This window comes from Protopterus annectens, chromosome 1.part1 (assembly GCF_019279795.1).
Source record: "Protopterus annectens isolate FY-2018-M chromosome 1.part1, PAN1.0, whole genome shotgun sequence".
NCBI classification, from domain to species: domain Eukaryota; kingdom Metazoa; phylum Chordata; order Ceratodontiformes; family Protopteridae; genus Protopterus; species Protopterus annectens.
In genome coordinates this window covers 1,392,276,657-1,392,293,374 of record NC_056726.1, presented here as the reverse complement: position 1 = coordinate 1,392,293,374, position 16,718 = coordinate 1,392,276,657, and the positions used below count along the sequence as shown (strand labels likewise).

The window sequence follows — 16,718 nt, the reverse complement described above, 5'->3', positions numbered from 1 at the left end:
CAACAAGCACAACTAATTATTGTCTGAAGCATTCTTTAAGTTGCAGACAAAGAAAAAACACAAAGCGTAGATATGGATTTGAAAAGAAAAGACTGAGTAAGCTGTCTTCTTGAACATAAAGACAACACAAAAGCTAAATCTTCTGACAAATACTATTTAGACATGCTATTAGAATTTTTCATAAAATAAAGTATAATCTATTAGTCTGACAGTTATCTCTGTGGGCACAGAAAAAAACAGGTATGAAACTGTAATGATTATTTTTCACATAAACCCTAAAAGAGCATAAAACACACCACAGGTGACTGAAATCTCAATTCCTAAATAAATACATTCTGAGCAAAAAACAAAGCCCAAGCTAGTTTCCAAAATGACAATGAAGTGCAGAACCCATTGTGTTCCAGAAATAAGCAGAATTATGATTACAACTGTGATTTGCAACTCACTAGATTATGGTCAATTAAATCTAAAAAAACACTACTTAGCCCACAATTTTTGACCTGAGCCAAATAAAACAATAAAGCTGATCTTGATAGCTAGAAAAAAACTGTCAGTGATTCTCTTCAAACAGAAGACAAAATTACTACAGAAATATGCTAGACAAAAAACAATGCTGCATATTATGTAAAACATTAAATATTTATTAAATAAATAACAATATCAGCTTGACTTGCTTGTTGTACTGGTTTCTAAATCATTAATTTCTAAGTCTTGAGTTTCAGGGCTGTTTGCAGCTATCTTGGCATTTCTATCTGTATTGAGGCACGACAAAAGCTGTACCATTTCTGGATGATGGAAACCACCTGTGGATCAAAAAACAACAAAGAAAAATATGATGGCTTACATGAGTAGTTGCTAAGAAAATGAACACATTTAGTTACTCGTCTGACTACAAATTTTCATATTTCCAAGTTACAAATGCATGAAACTGCAGCCAGCACATGAGAAAGAAGGCAGTAGGGTTCTGGGATGCACTCACCATAAAGAAAATGCACTCACGAAACTCACAGTAATGCTTTCTTTTAAAGGTCACAAAGTAAATCAAAACAATGGAACATCTCTTAGCTAAAAGCATTTTCACTAGTCTTATCCAACACCGCTTTAATGCAGTCCTGTCACTGAAGTTATAACATGCAAACCAAAAGCGTAAAAAGTCACACAGACAAAACACTTAGTAAAAACTACAAGAAATACTCCACAAAAAGTACAGTTGTGTATACTTGCCATGAATGTAGATGTTCGAGTGTATTCACTGTTGCAGTCATCACATTTGGGTTATCTGCCTGCAGGTAGCCCTCAGTCGGCCTGAATATCAGAGTATTGGGATTTCTGTGTCGGATGCTGTCGCTTCTTCCATGACATCAGGTCGTCAGGGGTATAAAACATGCAGCCGAAGACATTACATCAGTTTTTCTTGCCCCAGATGTCAGGAGCCCCCCAAAAAAGAAGTTATGTACTCACCATAACGTTCCATGTGAGTTGTTCCATCTCGCCTTCATTCTTCACTAATGAGTTTGGCCGATCCTCGGCTCTGACACGGCTGACTAGCAAGCTCAAAGTTCTCCAGTAGCTCGAGACCCAACCCCTTATCCCACAAGGCACTGCTGGAATTGCCTCAGATCTTGTTTGCTGCGTACCATATAGAAGTACAATAATTATTCTGCCTAGGAATGAAGACACATTGAAAAAACAGGATGAAAACAGGCTCCAGGTCAACTGCCAGCCAGGAGGGGGAAGGAGGGAGGGACGTGAGAATGAAGGTGAGATGGAACAACTCACATGGAACGTTATGGTGAGTACATAACTTCTTTATATGAAGTTGTTCAATCTCGCCGCTCATAATTCACTGATGGGTAGTGTCCCTAGCACCCTGACCTTGGGTGGCTCACGGAAGTACACTCTTCAGAACCATAGAACCAAATGAAGCCCTGTCCCTGGAGGCCTTATCCACTTTGTAATGACTTATAAAAGTGTGAGGTTTAGACCATGTGGCTGCCGCACAGATGTTGTCCAAAGGTAATTTGGCTTGAAAAGCTGGAGGTGTAGAAACTGCTCTGGTTGAATGAGACTTCACCTTATTAGACAAGAGCACGTTATGACAAGAATATGTGTAAGTGATGCAATCAGACAGCCACTTAGACAAAATTGTTTTGGCAACTGGTTTACCTTTCCTGGCCTCAGAAAAAGGCACAAAAAGCTGATTTGATTTCCTAATGTCTTTTGTTCTGTCTAAATAAAATCCAAGTTGTCTGTGAACATCAAATTTGTGCAACATATATTCCAATTTGTTGGTGTGATTAGGGAAGAAAACGGGCAACTCAATGACTTGATTGATGTTAATCTCAGAACATACTTTAGGCAAAAAGGATGGATTTGTCCTGAGAGATACTCTATCAGCATGAAAGACCATATAAGAAGGCTTGATGGATAGGGCTTGGAGCACTGACACTCTGCGGGCTGAAGTGATGGCTACTAGGAAGATAGTTTTCCATGATAGAAATTTTAGTTCACAAGATGATGCAGGCTCAAAAGGAGGAAGAATGATGCGAGATAACAAAATTTAAATTCCAGGGAGAATAAGGTGTCTTCACTGGAGGCCTCATGTGAAAAGAACCTTTTAGAAAAGCCTTAGACAATTGGTGAGCCACAATATTCACTCCATCAATCCCTAGATGGAAATTAGATATAGCAGCTAATTGTACTCGCACCGTAGCAGCCGCTGCTCCTTTGTTGAAAATTTCTGTCAAGAATTGTAAAATAGAAGACAATGGCGCTTGGTAAGGGTCAATGTTATGGGAGGAAGCCCAACTGGAAAATGTCTTCCACTTACTACGATACAATTTTCTAGTGGAAGGCTTATAGGAAGCCAACAAAATTTGACTAGTGTCATGGGAAAGATTATAAAGCCTGGCTATGCGGGGAATTGGAGCAGCCAAGTGGTTAGCATCAATCCCCTGACGGATGTGTCAATAAGTCCGGAACTGGGTCCAGGATCCATGGGTCTTCCAGAAAGTGATGGTAAAGAAATGGAAACCAAATCTGCTGAGGCCAATGAGGGGCTATAAGGATGACAGTCTGTCCCAGCGACATTGCTTTCTGTAAAAATCTGGATATCAGAGGAATTGGGGAAATGCGTAGAGGAGACCCGGGGGCCAATCGTTGACAAGAGCATCCCTCAGGGAGTGACCTGGGGTGGGAATCAGGGCAAAATAGCTTCTGCATTGTTGTTGATATGACTGGCAAACAGGTTGCAGGAAGGCTGGTCCCATTTACAAAAAATCTTGTCCGCAATCTTGTTTGAGGGACCATTCGTGGGGCAATAAAACTGCCCTGCTCAGTCTGTCCGCTATGACGCTGGATTTGCCCGGAATGTGCATTGCTAACAGAAAGTGCTGGGATGGCACTGCCCACTGCCATACTCTGAGGGGATAAGACTTGGTCCCGCCTTGCTTGCTCAGGTACCAGACCACTGACATGTCTGCTGTCTGTATTGCAATTGTCCCTAGAGGAAGAGAGTCCTGAAAGTATTGCAGTGCTAGAAGTGCTGCTCTCATCTCCAGGACATTGATATGCAGATGTGATTCTTGATCTGTCCATGTGCCTTGGGCAGTCTTTCCCCTGAAAAAGCCCCCCCTTCCCACCCTATCAGGGAGCATCCGTGGTCACAGTGGCAACTGGAGGGGGTAGCATGAAAGGACGTCCTATTGTAACATGAAGAGACGTCAACCACCACTAAAGATCCTTCTCAGGAATTCGTTATCAGGATTGTGTGACTCACTGGAAGTTCTTGGTAAGACTATTGCATGAATAGAAGCCATTGAAGGATTCTCATATGCATCCTTGCCAACGGCATTGCCAAGATTGCCGCTGCCATCAATCCTAGTACTTTCAATACCTCTGCAGCTGGTGCTCTGTTCTTTGATATCAAGGACGTGATGTGTTGGCAAAGAATACAAATCCTTTCTGGTGGAAGACGTGTCTAATTCTGTCCCTATAAAAACGATATGCTGCGATGGCAACAAGGCAGTCTTTTTGAAGTTGACTGTAATGCCTAGCCGATCGCTGAGTGTCAGAGTAGCCTCTCTCGCTTGAAGAAGTTGATGCCTGGTGGTGGAGGTAAGGAGCCAATTGTCCAAATATGGAAACACCTGGAATCCTAGACGCCTCAGGTGAGCCATGACTACTGCCATGCACTTGGTGAACACTCTGGGGGCTGTAGTAAGACCAAAGGGCAGAGCTCGGAATTGATAATGATTGGCTCCCAGCCGGAAACACAGGTGATCCCTGGATGGTCTTGGCCATCTTTATGTGGTAGTACGCATCCTTGAGATCGATCGAGCACATCCAATTATCCTTCCCTAAAAAGGAAAGTATTGACTGTAGTGTGACCATTCAGAACTTCTCTTTCCTCACAAATTGGTTATGTCTGCTGAGATCCAAAATGGGTCTCCAGTCCCCTGTTTTCTTTGGAACCAAAAAGAATCTTGAGTAAGTTCCAAATCCTGTTTGGTCTGCCGGGACTGGCTGGATGACTCTCTTTCTAGCAATCGGCATACCTCTACTGTTGCTTGTCCCCTGTGACTGAGTGGAACGTCCGGGATTTTTTTGACAGGAAGGGGCTGGGTGGAGAACGGTATGAAATACCCTCTGGAAATGATACTTTGTACCCAAATGTCATTTGTTATATCTAGCCAGGTTTCTGGGTACAATGACAAGCGACCCCCGACTGCCTCCAGAGTAGGACAGCCGGGCCTCCCTTCAGGAGCACTGGTAGGATTGACCAGAGAAATGGTCTTTGTCACCCTGGTGTTGTTGACCCCCTCTGCCGCGAGAGTGGCGTTTTCCATTGTAACCCCCTCCTCTGCCTCTGGAGGGGGGCTCTCCACGTGTGTCTTGAAAGGCTCCTTGAGCTTTCCGGAACCACATCTTTCCTCCCCTCTGACCTTTAGAAAAGGGTCGAGTGGGGGTGGAAAAATGGACTCCGACGGCAGGCAGTCTTTCCCTCTTGTTCACACCTGGTCAAAGTCTCCTTCACCTTTGGCCCAAACAAGGATGAGCTGTCAAACAGGGTATTTGTAAAAGAAAACTTGAAGGGTTCCGCGAAGGAACAGAGTCTCATCCAGGCATGCCTACGAAGAGCAATTCCTGTACCTGCAGCTTTACTCGAACCATCAGCTGCATAAGATACGAGATGCATGGACGAGTTGACTATTGAATTAAGGGTAGCGAGCTGGGTGGCAACTTTGTTGGATAGACTCGTAGCTACAGCACTCTAAAGAGCATCTCCCAACTCCTTAAGGAGATCTTTCTGCAGTCTGGTAAAATGGGTCAAGTAGTTCAGTGATCTGGGTGAGAAAGTCGCTGAACTAAACATGCATTTCCCATATCTATCCATGATCCTAGATTCTCTGGTAGGAAAATGGATAGACGAGGAAGTCTCAGACATTTCCTTTTTGGTGGCTGCCGCCACCACCATGGCATCAACAGGGACTCCCTTGGTCAAAAAGGACTTATCTACTGCGGCAGAAATAAACTTATTAGGCCTCCTAGGAACAGGTTCCATAGATTCTGGTGACTCCCACGCCCTAAGAGAGACTAGATCCATAAGCTCATCGTAGGGCGGAGACACCCAAGAAGTGGAAGGTTGAGACCCGAACACCTTCAGGAGAACAGACTCGTCCTCAGTAGGGCTCTTGGACTGCCAATCACCCCTCTGCCTAAGAATTTCAAGAATCTCCGCAAAGGAGATGTCCTCAGAGGGGGATCTAGGGGACCCTTCTGATTCATCCAAGTCAGTGTCTGATGTGAGAGACTCCTGTGGGGAGTCCAAATGCCTCCTTTTGCATAATCTCTTCCTGGGGACTTCTTCTGGAGAGGTCTCAGAACAGCAGTGGGGCTACCTGAGGCTCTGGGTCTCTACGCTTGGGATGACCGGAGGAAACGGAATTGACACAGGCACTTTAGGGGAGGAAGAGGCCAGACCTTGAGATGAGGAAGTCTTAGAAGACAACACTCGCCTCATGGCTTCGAATGCACCACGGCACCGATGAGAAGGAGTCGACGGATCTGAAGGAGCCACGATCCCCTCCCGCACAGAAGCTGTGGGCTCTGAGCCCGAGGTAGGAGCAGAGCTCACCCGAGCCGAAACCCTGAGAGGAAGAGTCAGTACAGACAAGTCGGTGTGACTATCCTCCCGGACCCAACCGGAGAAAGTCGGCTCCTAAAGTCCCCGGTCGGCACCAAGAATGTCCAAGCAGATGGAGCCGACGACACTGGAGCAGGTGTTGGCTCCAAGGGTCCACAATCATCAGGTCGGCCTCCTCTGGCTCCGAAGGTCCGGTATGGCTCAGAGGAGGAGCAGACAATTCAGGAGTAATGATCTTCAGCTCAGACGGTTGGGTCTGAGCTGACAGCAATTTAACTAGGCCTGGTGCTTTTAAGAGTTTCTGAACCAGCTGGTCGATATCCAGATCGGACAGGCTGACAGAAGACCTGGATGAGTGAACAGATGGAGCCGAATGGAGCAATAGAGAGGAAGGTTTTTCGGCAACCGGTTCCAGAGCAGTGTCCCGGTTCCGAAAAGAACAGACTGTCGGCTCCGAAGTCAGTGGAACCGAAGTCACAACACTTTGACTATTTTCCTTTCTTTGTCCTGGATTCTGAGGAAGATTTGGACGATTTGCTGGCCCCATCCTGGTAATACAATGCCTCTGAAAAAGGGTGTTTGATAGGGGTATTATCAATTAGCTTCCTCTTCTTTTCTGCAAGCACTCTAGTAGAAAAGGAGTGGCAGATTCTGCATGACTCCTGCAGGTGCATCTCACCCAAACATTAAACACACTGCACATGGGCATCCGTAATGGACATCTTCTGTCCGCAGTCTGAGCATTTTTTAAACCCAGACTTTGGATGTTTTTCCTTCTCTTCAGACATAGTACTAACTACTATTCACAAAATCAAAAAACACACTAACTATAAGATAGTTAAAGTTAGAGAGGAAATCTAACTAACTACACACAGCCCAAACAGGCAACTAGTAACAAAACTATTTACCTATATAATGTTAAATAGGATTAAAGCAATCCAATATTGAAAAACCCAAAAGGGTAACTATCTAACAACTGTAAAAAAGGGCCTAAGGCCAAAAGACGGAAGACAATCAAAAGATTTTACTGGGAAAGGGGGGAGAAACAGAAAACAACTGCTAACTAGATAATATTATATAGTTATAGTAGTAAAAGATATAAAATTGAAATACAAAACTTGTTGAAAATTGAAAACTCCCAATAAAAGTCTTGAGCAATGCTGGAAACCAAGAGATCCATGCCACGGCAAACTAGATCCGAGGTAATTCCAGCAGTGCATTGCGGGATAAGGGGTTGGGTCTCGAGCTACTGGAGAACTTTATGCTTGCTAGTCGGCCATGCCGGAGCCGAGGATCGGCTCCGAACCCATCAGTGAAGAATGAACGGCGAGATTGAATAACTTCACATTAAGAAGCATTTACACGGTAGGTAACACTCCCAGCAAAAAGCAAATACCAATGATGTAATATATGCCAAACAAAGAAGATAGGTAGAAGTAAAGAGAAGTCAGGGGGCTGGAGGGAGGGTAACCAGGACTGCAACAATGAATACACTTGAACATTTACATTTATGGTAAGTGTACACAACTGTACTATGTTCTTCATGTTTCACTGTTGCAGTCATCATATTTGGGTTGATTCCCAAAGCTGAGGGTGGGTGGAGGTAGTTAAGAAGCATTAGGGATGGCAATCAGGCCCTGTAAGACTGCTGTGGCAAATCCAGCTCTGGATTTAGAAAAGATAGGTAAGTGGTAATGCTTGGTGAAAGTGTGCACAGAGCTCCAGGGTGTAGCTTCCAGGATGTCCCTGTAGGGACTCCCCTGAGAAAAGCTGTAGAGGTTGATGTAGCTCTAGAGGAATGTGTTCTGATCCCCTGTGGGGAAGGTTTACCATGGTGTTTGTAGCAGAAATGGATGCAGTGTGCTATTCATTTAGAAATGGTTTGCTTTGAAAAGGCCTTGCCCTCTCTCCCCTGCAGCAAAGCTGACTAGTAGCTGGTGAGATTTTCTGAAAGGCTTAGTCCTGTCCAGATAGAACCTATGTTGCCTGTGCACATCCAGGGAATGCAGGAGCCCTTCCCCTTTATTTTGAGGATTAGGGAAAAAGGTTGGCAAATGGACTGGTTTAAAGCCACACTAGATACCACCTTGGGCATAAATGAAGGGTTGGTCCTGAGGGAAACCCTGTCTGCATGGAAGATAAGAAGTTATGTACTCACCATAACGTTCCATGGGAGTTGTTCCATCTAGCCTGCATTCTTTACTGATGGGTTCGGAGCCAATCCATCGGCTCTGACATGGCCGTTTGCAAAGCTCAAGGTTTACCAGTAGCTCGAGACCAAGCCCTTTATCCCATGATGCACTCCTGGAATTACCTCAGATCTTGTTTGCTGCATGTACTATATCCATGTAAGAGACCTACCCTCCCATAGAAAGGAAGAAAGATTGAGTAGCTATGATGAGACCAGCCTGAAGGTCAACTATCAACCAGATGGGGGATGGAGGGAGGGACGTAAGAATGAAGGCAAGATGGAACAACTCACATGGAACGTTATGGTGAGTACATAACTTCTTAATGTGAAGTTGTTCAATCTCACCGCTCATTCTTTACTGATGGGTACTGTCCCTAGCACCCTCAAACTCGGGTGGCTCATGGGAGTACATTCTTCAGGACCGTAGACCCAAAGGAAGCAGTGTCCCTGGAGGCCTTGTCAACTTTGTAATGAGTGATAAAAGTATGAGGTTTAGACCAAGTGGCTGCAGCACAAATGTTATCAAGGGGCAATTTGGCTTGAAATGCAGAAGTAGAAATTGCCCTGGTAGAATGAGCTTTAATCTTGGATAGCAATGGCATATTAGCAGCTGAATAAACAAAGGTAATACAATCAGACAGCCATTTCGAAAGCATTGTTTTAGCACTGGTTTACCTTTTCTGGCTGCAGAGGATGATACAAAGAGCTGGTCTGATTTTCTGACATCTTTTGTTCTGTCCAAATAATATCTGAGCTGTCTGTGAATGTCAAGTTTGTGCAGCATATACTCAAGGTTATTGGAATGGTTAGGGAATAAGACTGGCAACTCAATGATTGGTTTATATTAGATTCCGAACAAACACTGGGCAAAAAGGAGGGGGTTTGTCCTAAGAGATACTCTATCAGCATGAAAAATCAAATAAGGAGGGCTGATAGATAAGGCTTGCAGTTCTGATACTCTGCAGGCAGAAGTAATAGCCACCAGAAATACAGTTTTCCATGATAAGAATTTGAGGTCACAAGATGATGCTGGTTCAAACAGGGGAAGAATTATACAAGATAGCATAAAGTTTAGATTCCAAGGAGAATAAGGAGTCTTCAAACTGGAGGCTTCATGTGAAAGGTTCCTTTGAGAAAGGCCTTAAGAGAACTTATGGGACATTATGTTTAGCCCATCCACTCCAAGATGAAAGTTAGATATAGCAGCCAACTGGACCTGAACTGTAGCAGCTGCAGCTCCTTTATTAAAGATCATAGTCAAGAATTCTAAAATGGATGTCAAGGGAGCTTGATAAGGATAAATGTTCTGTTAAGAGGCCCATATGGAAAATCTCTTCCACTTACTAAGATATAATCTTCTGCTGGATGGCCTATGGGAAGACAAGAGGATCTGCCTTGTCTCATTAGAAAGGTCATGAAGCCTGGCTATGAGGGGAACCTGAACAGCCAAGCTGTTGGCTTCAGTGACTGCAATGAATGATGGAGATCCCCCAAAGGATGTGTCAGAAGGTCCGGAACTGGGTCCAGAATTCATGGATCCTCCAATAGATTATTATGAAGAAATGGGAAACAAATCTGCCAAGGCCAATGAGAGGCTATAAGAATGATAGTCCTTCCCAGCGACATTGCTTTTTGTAGGAGTCTGAGTATTAGAGGGATCGGGGGGAATGCATAGAGGAGACCCGGGGGCCAATCATGTATGAGTGCGTCTCTTGGGGGTTCTCCTGGAGGGGGAAATCAGGGCAAAGTAGCTTCTGCATTTCGTGTTGATGTGACTGGCAAAAAGATCGCAGCAAGGCTAGCCCCATTTGCGGAAAATCCTGTCCGCAATCTCCTGTCTGAGGGACTACTCGTGCGGCAACAAAACTGCCGTGCTCAGTTTATCTGCTATCACGTTGGAGCTCCCCGGGATGTGCATTGCCAACAGGAAGCGTTGGGAGGAGACAGCCCACTGCCAAACTCTGAGGGTTTCTCAGGAAAGGGGGTAAGACTTGGTCCCACCTTGTTTGCTCAAGTACCAGACTACTGACATATTGTCAGTCTGAATTGCAATCGTCCCTAGAGGAAGAGAATCTTGGAAGTACTGCAATGCCAGAAGGACTGCTCTCATCTCCAGAACATGATATGCAGATGTGACTCTTGATCCATCCATGTGCCTTGGGCAGTCTTTCCCTGAAAATGCCCCCCCCCCCACCCTATCAGGGAAGCGTCCGTGGTCACAGTGGCTACTGGAGGGGGTAGTACAAATGGGCATCCTATGGTTACATGTAGAGACATCAACCACCACTGGAGATCTCTCTTGCAAGAGTTTGTGATTAAAATCATATGACTCATTAGAAGTTCCTGACAGGACCACTGAGTGAACAGCAGCCATTGAAGAATCCGTATATGCATCCTTGCTAATGGTATGGCCAAGATCGCTGAAGCCATCACACCTAATACTTTTAAGACTTCTGCAGCTGGTGCTCTGTCCTGCGACACTAATGAGCTGACATGCTGGCGAAGAAGAAAGACCCTCTTGATTGGTAGTCTTAAAGTGGTGGTTGAAGTGTCTAACTCTGCCCCTATGGTGACAAGGCAGATTTCTCTGAGTTTACTGTAATGCCTAAGTGATGGCAGAGTGTCAGAGTGTATTCCCTTGCCTGAATCAGTTGATGCCTGGTGGTGGAGGTAAGGAGCCAATCGTCTAGGTACTGAAACACCTGGAATCCTAGACGCCTCAGATGAGCCGTGACCACTGCCATGCATTTGGTGAACACTCTGGGGGCTGTAGTAAGACCAAAGGGCAGGTCTTGAAATTGAAAAAGACTGGCTTCCAGCCAGAAATGCTGATAATCTCTGGATGGCCTGGCCATTTTTATGTGGTAGTACGCATCCTTGAGATCTATAGAGCACATCCAATTGTCTCTCCCTAAAAAGGGGAGTATAGACTGTAGCGTGACCATCCAAAACTTCTCTTTCTTCACAAATTGGTTGAGTCTGCTGAGGTCCAAAAATAGGTCTCCTGTCCCGTTTTCTTTGGAACCAAAAAGAATCCTGATTAAGTTCCGGATCCTATTTGGTCTGCTGGGACTGGCTGGATGACTCTTTTTCTAGCAACTTGTGGACCTCTATAGTTGCTTGTTCCCTGTAACTGGGTGACACATCCGGAATTCTCCTTGGGGGTGTGGGGAGTGGAGAACAGTATGAAATACCCTCTGGAAATAATACTTTGTACCAAACTGTCGTTTGTTATATCTTGCCAGGCGTTTGTGTACAAAGATAAGTGACCCCCGACAGCCTCCAGAGCAGAACAGTCGGGCCTCCTTTCAGGAGCCCTGACAGGGTTGACCTGAGAAGTGATCTCTGTCACCCTGGTGTTGCGGACCCCCTCTGCCGTCAGGGCGGCGTCTTCCAGTGTTACCCCCTCCTCTGCCCCTAGAGGGGGGTTCACCACGTGTGTCCTGAAAGGCTTCTTGGGCTTTTCAGAACCACATTTTACCTCCCCGTTGGCCTTTGGGGTAAAGCCAAGTAGGGGTGGAAAAATGGAGTCCGACGGCAGACAGTCTTTCACTCCTGTTCACACCTGGTGAGAGTTTCCATCACTTTGAGCCCAAAGAGAGATGAGCCATCAAAAGGGGTGTTGACAAATGAAGACTTAAAGGGCTCCACGAAGGAACACAAGTGCATCCAGGAATGTCTTTGTAGAGCAATTCCTGTGCCCGCTCCCCTACTTGTCCCATTGTCTGCATATGATGAGACGCATGGATGAGTTCACAATGGAATTTAGGGTAACAAGCTAAGCGGCAACTTTGTCGGAAGCCCCAGCAGCTACAGTACCCTGAAGAGCATCTCCCAACTCCTTAAGGAGATCTCTTTGCAGTCTGGTGAAATGGGTAAAACAGTTCAGGGATCGGAGTGTAAAAGTCGCTGAACTGAACATGCGTTTCCCATATTGATCCATGACCCTGGACTCTGTTAGGAAGATGGATCGATGAGGAAGTTTCGGACATTTCCTTTTTGGTGGCCGCCACCACCACCATGGCATCAACAGGGACTCCTTTGGACAAAAAGACTTATCTACGGGGGCAGAAATTAACTTATTATGCCTCAGAGGGACAGGTTCCATGTACTTTGGTGACTCCCACGCCCTCCGAGAGACCAGCTGCATGAGCTCATCGAAGGGCGGATACACTCAAGAGGTGGAAGGTTGAGACCCGAAAGCCTTCAGGAGGACTGACTCATCCTCAGTAGGGCTTTTGGACTGCTAATCACCCCTCTGCCTAAGGATCTTGAGCATCTCCACAAAGAAGATATCCTCAGAGGGCGATCGTGGGGACCCTTCTGACTCATCCAAGTCAGTGTCAAATGTCAAAGACTTCTGTGGGAAGTCCAAGTGTCTCCTCTTACACAATCTCTTCCTGGGGACCTCCTCAGTGGGAGCCTCTGGGGAGGTCCTGGAAGAGCAAGGGGCGTCCTGTGGGGCTACCTGAGGCTCAGGGTCTCTACGCTTGGCCTGGACGATGGAGGCAGAAGCAGACTCAGGCGCTTTGGGGGAAGAATAGACCAGACCTGGTGTCGAGGATGTCTTTGGGGACAAGGCTCTCCTCATGGCTTCGAAGGCATCACTGCGCCGATGAGGAGTCGATGGACCCGAAGGAACTGCCAGCCCCTCCCGCACCGAGGCAGTGGGCTCCGAGCCCGAGGTAGGAGCAGAGCTCATCCAAGCTGAGGCCCCGAGAGGAAGAGTCGGCACCAAGTTGGTGCGACTATCCTCCTGGACCAGACAGAGTGTCAGCTCCTAGAGTCCACGGTCGGAGCCGAGGACATTAGAGTAGATGGGACCAATGACACCAGAGCAGGTCTTGGCTCCAAAGGCTCCACGATCAGCAGGACAGCCCCCTCCGGCTCCAAAGGTCTGGTACGGCTTGGAGGAGGAGCAGTCAAATCCAGGGTGGTGATCTTTGGTTCAGAGGCTAGGGTCAGAGCTGACAATAATTTAGCAAGGCCTGGTGCCCGTAAGAGCTTCTGCACCAATCAGTCCATATCCAAATCAGAGAGGCTGACAGAAGACCTAGAGCAGTGCGCTGAATGAAGGATTGGAGATGCAGGTATATCAGAGACCGGCTCCGAAATGAGAAGACACTCTGCTCCGAAGGCTGTGGAGCCAATGTCCCGGTTTCCTCCATTTCTTTTTAGACTCCCTGGAAACCTTGGAGTCTCCTGAAGACTTGGAAGATTTGGAGGACTTGCAGGCCACATCCTGGTCAGTCAAAGCTTCGGCAAAAAGATGCTTCAGCAAGCCTCAATCAACAAGCTTCCTTTTCCTCTCTAATAAAACCCTCGAGGAAAAGGAGTGGCAGATACTGCAGGACTCCTGCAAATGCACAGCACCTAAACAATAAACGCACTGAACGTGTCCATCGATCAGAGACTTCTTTTGCCCGCAGTCTGGACATTTCTTGAATCCAGACTTTGAGTGTTTTTCCTTATCCTCAGACATCTTGCAAGAAAAACCTTTAGGCTTAACAATTTAACAAACCAGACAAGCCTAAACACAGCCTAAAAGTTGTATCACAAACTACACTTAGGCTCAAGTTAACATGCCTAAAATATAAAACACACACTAAACAATGGCCCGGAGAAAAAAGGGGCCAACACTAGCTAAATATATATATAAAACCACACTCTAAATATCTATTATTAATGCAATAACTATAAAAATAAAGAAACACACACTAAGTAACTAGGCCAAACACGAGGCCACTACAACTATACTAAATAGTAAAGGCACCAAGGGTAAGGGTCTAATAGAAAAACTACAGTAACTATTATAAGACTAATCTAACTAAGAGATTGAAAAAGTTATGGAATAACTTGCGAAAAAGCGATTTTTTGTTCAAAAAAGGCTTGAGCTAACTGGAACCACTGAGATCCATGCCGCAGCAAACTAGATCGGAGGTAATTCCAGCAGTGCATCATGGGATAAGGGGCTTGGGGCTTGGTCTCGAGCTACTGGTAAACCTTGAGCTTTGCAAACGGCCATTAGTAAAGAATGAACGGTGAGACTGAACTTCACATTGAAGGGCTCCACGGCCATAAGGGCCTGCAATTCAGACACTCTTCTTGCTGAAGTGATGGCTAGAAGTAGAGCTGTTTCCCATGAGAGGAATTTTAACTCTGCTGTAGTAGCATGTTCAAAGGGCGGAAGCATGAGCTTTTCCAATACAAAGTTAAGGTCCCAGGCTGGAGTGGGAGCTCTCCTGGGGGGGTCTTAGATGTTTCGCTCCTCTCAGGAACTTTTTGACCAGAGGATAAGAGAAAAGGGGTGGCTCATTATTGAGATGGCAGAGGCATGAATCTTAACTGACAATAAGGATAGGCCTTTGTGGAGCATCTCTTTAAGTAATCTAGTATATGAGGTAAACTGGGCACAGTTGTGTCCATTCCCTGAAACTGGCCCCAGGAACAGTATCTTTTCCATTTTTCCGAATAGGATTTTCTAGTACTAGGCCTCCTTGCCTCCAGAAGACATCCAGCACCTGCTTACTGAGGGTTGCTGGTGATGAGATCAGGGGATGAGCCAGGCTGCTAGGTTTAGGGTCTGGAGCGGAGGGTGCAAAATCTAGCCCTCCTGCTGGGACAGCAGGGAAGGGGTCTGAGGCAGGTGCCAAGGTGGCACTACTGTCATACTGTGTAAAAGAGGGTACCAGTGCTGGCATGGTCAGTCTGGTGCAATCAGGATTGTCCTTGGCTTGTCCTGTTTGATCTTTAATAGAACCTTCGATAGGAGGGGCAGAGAGGGAAAGGTATAGATTGAGAGGCTTTCCCAGGTAAAGAACAGGGCATCCACTTTCCAAGCTTGGCTGTGGAGAGTTCTGGTGCAGTATTTGCTCAACTGATTGTTCTGAGGGGAAGCAAAGAGGTCCTCCTCTGGTGCCCCACCCATCTGTCCCTCAAAAGCTCAAATATTTTGGGTTCCAGTTTCCACTTGTGTGGGTCCATGAGATTTCTGCTTAAGTCATCTGCCAGTGAATTTAGTTTGCCTGGCAGGAATTGAGCTTGCAGGTGCACTTGGTTGCTCAAGGCTGTGTTCCACAGAACCATGGCTAATTTGCACAGTAAGTAGGAATGGGTTCCCCCCTGCTTGTTTATGTGCCACATAACTGTGGTGTTGTCTGTCTTTACCAATAGTTGTCCTGGAAGAATAAGTCCTTTGAAGGCGGTCAGAGCATTCTATACAGATAACATTTCTTTTTGATTGATTTGCAGGTGCATTTGTTTTGGGCTCCATTTGCCTTGAATGCACTGCCCTGCCATGTGAGCCCCCCACGCATAGTCTGATGCATCTGTTGTTAGGGTTTGGGCGGCAGGGGGTTGAGTGAAAGGGAGTCCCTTGTTGTGGTAGTAGGCCTCTGCCCACCAAAGGAACTCTGTCCTTAGGCAAGGAATGATAGGAATCATTGTTTCCAGGTCCTGAGAATGTTGACACCACAGACTTTTTAAGTACCACTGAAGTTTCCTCTTACACAGTCTTGCATATGGAATTAGTAGAATGCAAGAGGCCATGAACCCTAGGGCTTGCATTATTTTTCTTGCAGACAGCTGGATTTTGGTGGCCCGTAGATTGAAGTAGTTTGTGAAATAAATTTGTTTTTCTGGAGTGAGGAATGCCATCTGGGAAGCTGTGTTCAAGCTTGCTCCCAGGAATACAATCTGTTGGCTGGGTACCAGATGTGATTTATTTTCGTTGATGGTATACCCTAGTGAAGTTAGAAGTCACTTTACAAATGTCAGGTGCTGTAGTAGCAATTCCTGACTGTCCACCTGAATCAGGCAATCTTCCAAGTATAGGTAAATCTGAATTGTTCTCTGCCTGCAATATGCAATGGCTTGAGCTAGGTATTTTGTGAATACCCTGAGCACAGTAGATAAGCCAAAGGGAAGAGCAGAGAACTGATAGTGCATGGAGTCCACCCTGAAACGTAGGTATTGTCTGCAAGATTCCCCTATAGGGATGTGCAGATAAGCTTCTTTTATGTCTAGGGTTGCTAGCCAGGAGTCATTGGCTAGCATAGGAAGCAACTGTTGGAGCGTAAGCATTTTGAATTTTGTAACCACCAGAAAGGTGTTGAGAATAGATATATCCAGGATAGGACGCCAAGAGTTTTCTTTTCTGGGTACCAGAAACAGTCTGGAATAAAAGCCTTGTCCCCTTTGTTCTAGTGGGACAGGTTGAATAGTCCTGATATGGAGTAGGGACAGTACTTGCTTTTGGGCCTCTGCCCACTGGTTTGGGGGGAGGTCTGGCCATCCGACTGGGGTTGGGAGTGAGTGGAAGCGAAATCTGTATCCCTGGGAAACAATGTTTAAGACCCATGTGTCCTGGGTAATGTACTCCCA

General features: G+C 46.0%; 1 protein-coding gene across 1 annotated transcript in view; it reads right to left on the bottom strand.

The window, feature by feature from the left end:
- Window positions 1-620: 620 nt before the first annotated feature.
- HDDC2 (HD domain containing 2) overlaps window positions 621-16,718 on the bottom strand; it is a 274,425-nt gene continuing 258,327 nt past the window's right edge. Inside the window, exon 6 of the mRNA XM_044082206.1 lies at window positions 621-803. Coding sequence (XP_043938141.1) covers window positions 661-803 — 143 coding nt within the window. The 3' untranslated portion in view covers window positions 621-660. The remainder of the gene's footprint in view (window positions 804-16,718) is intronic.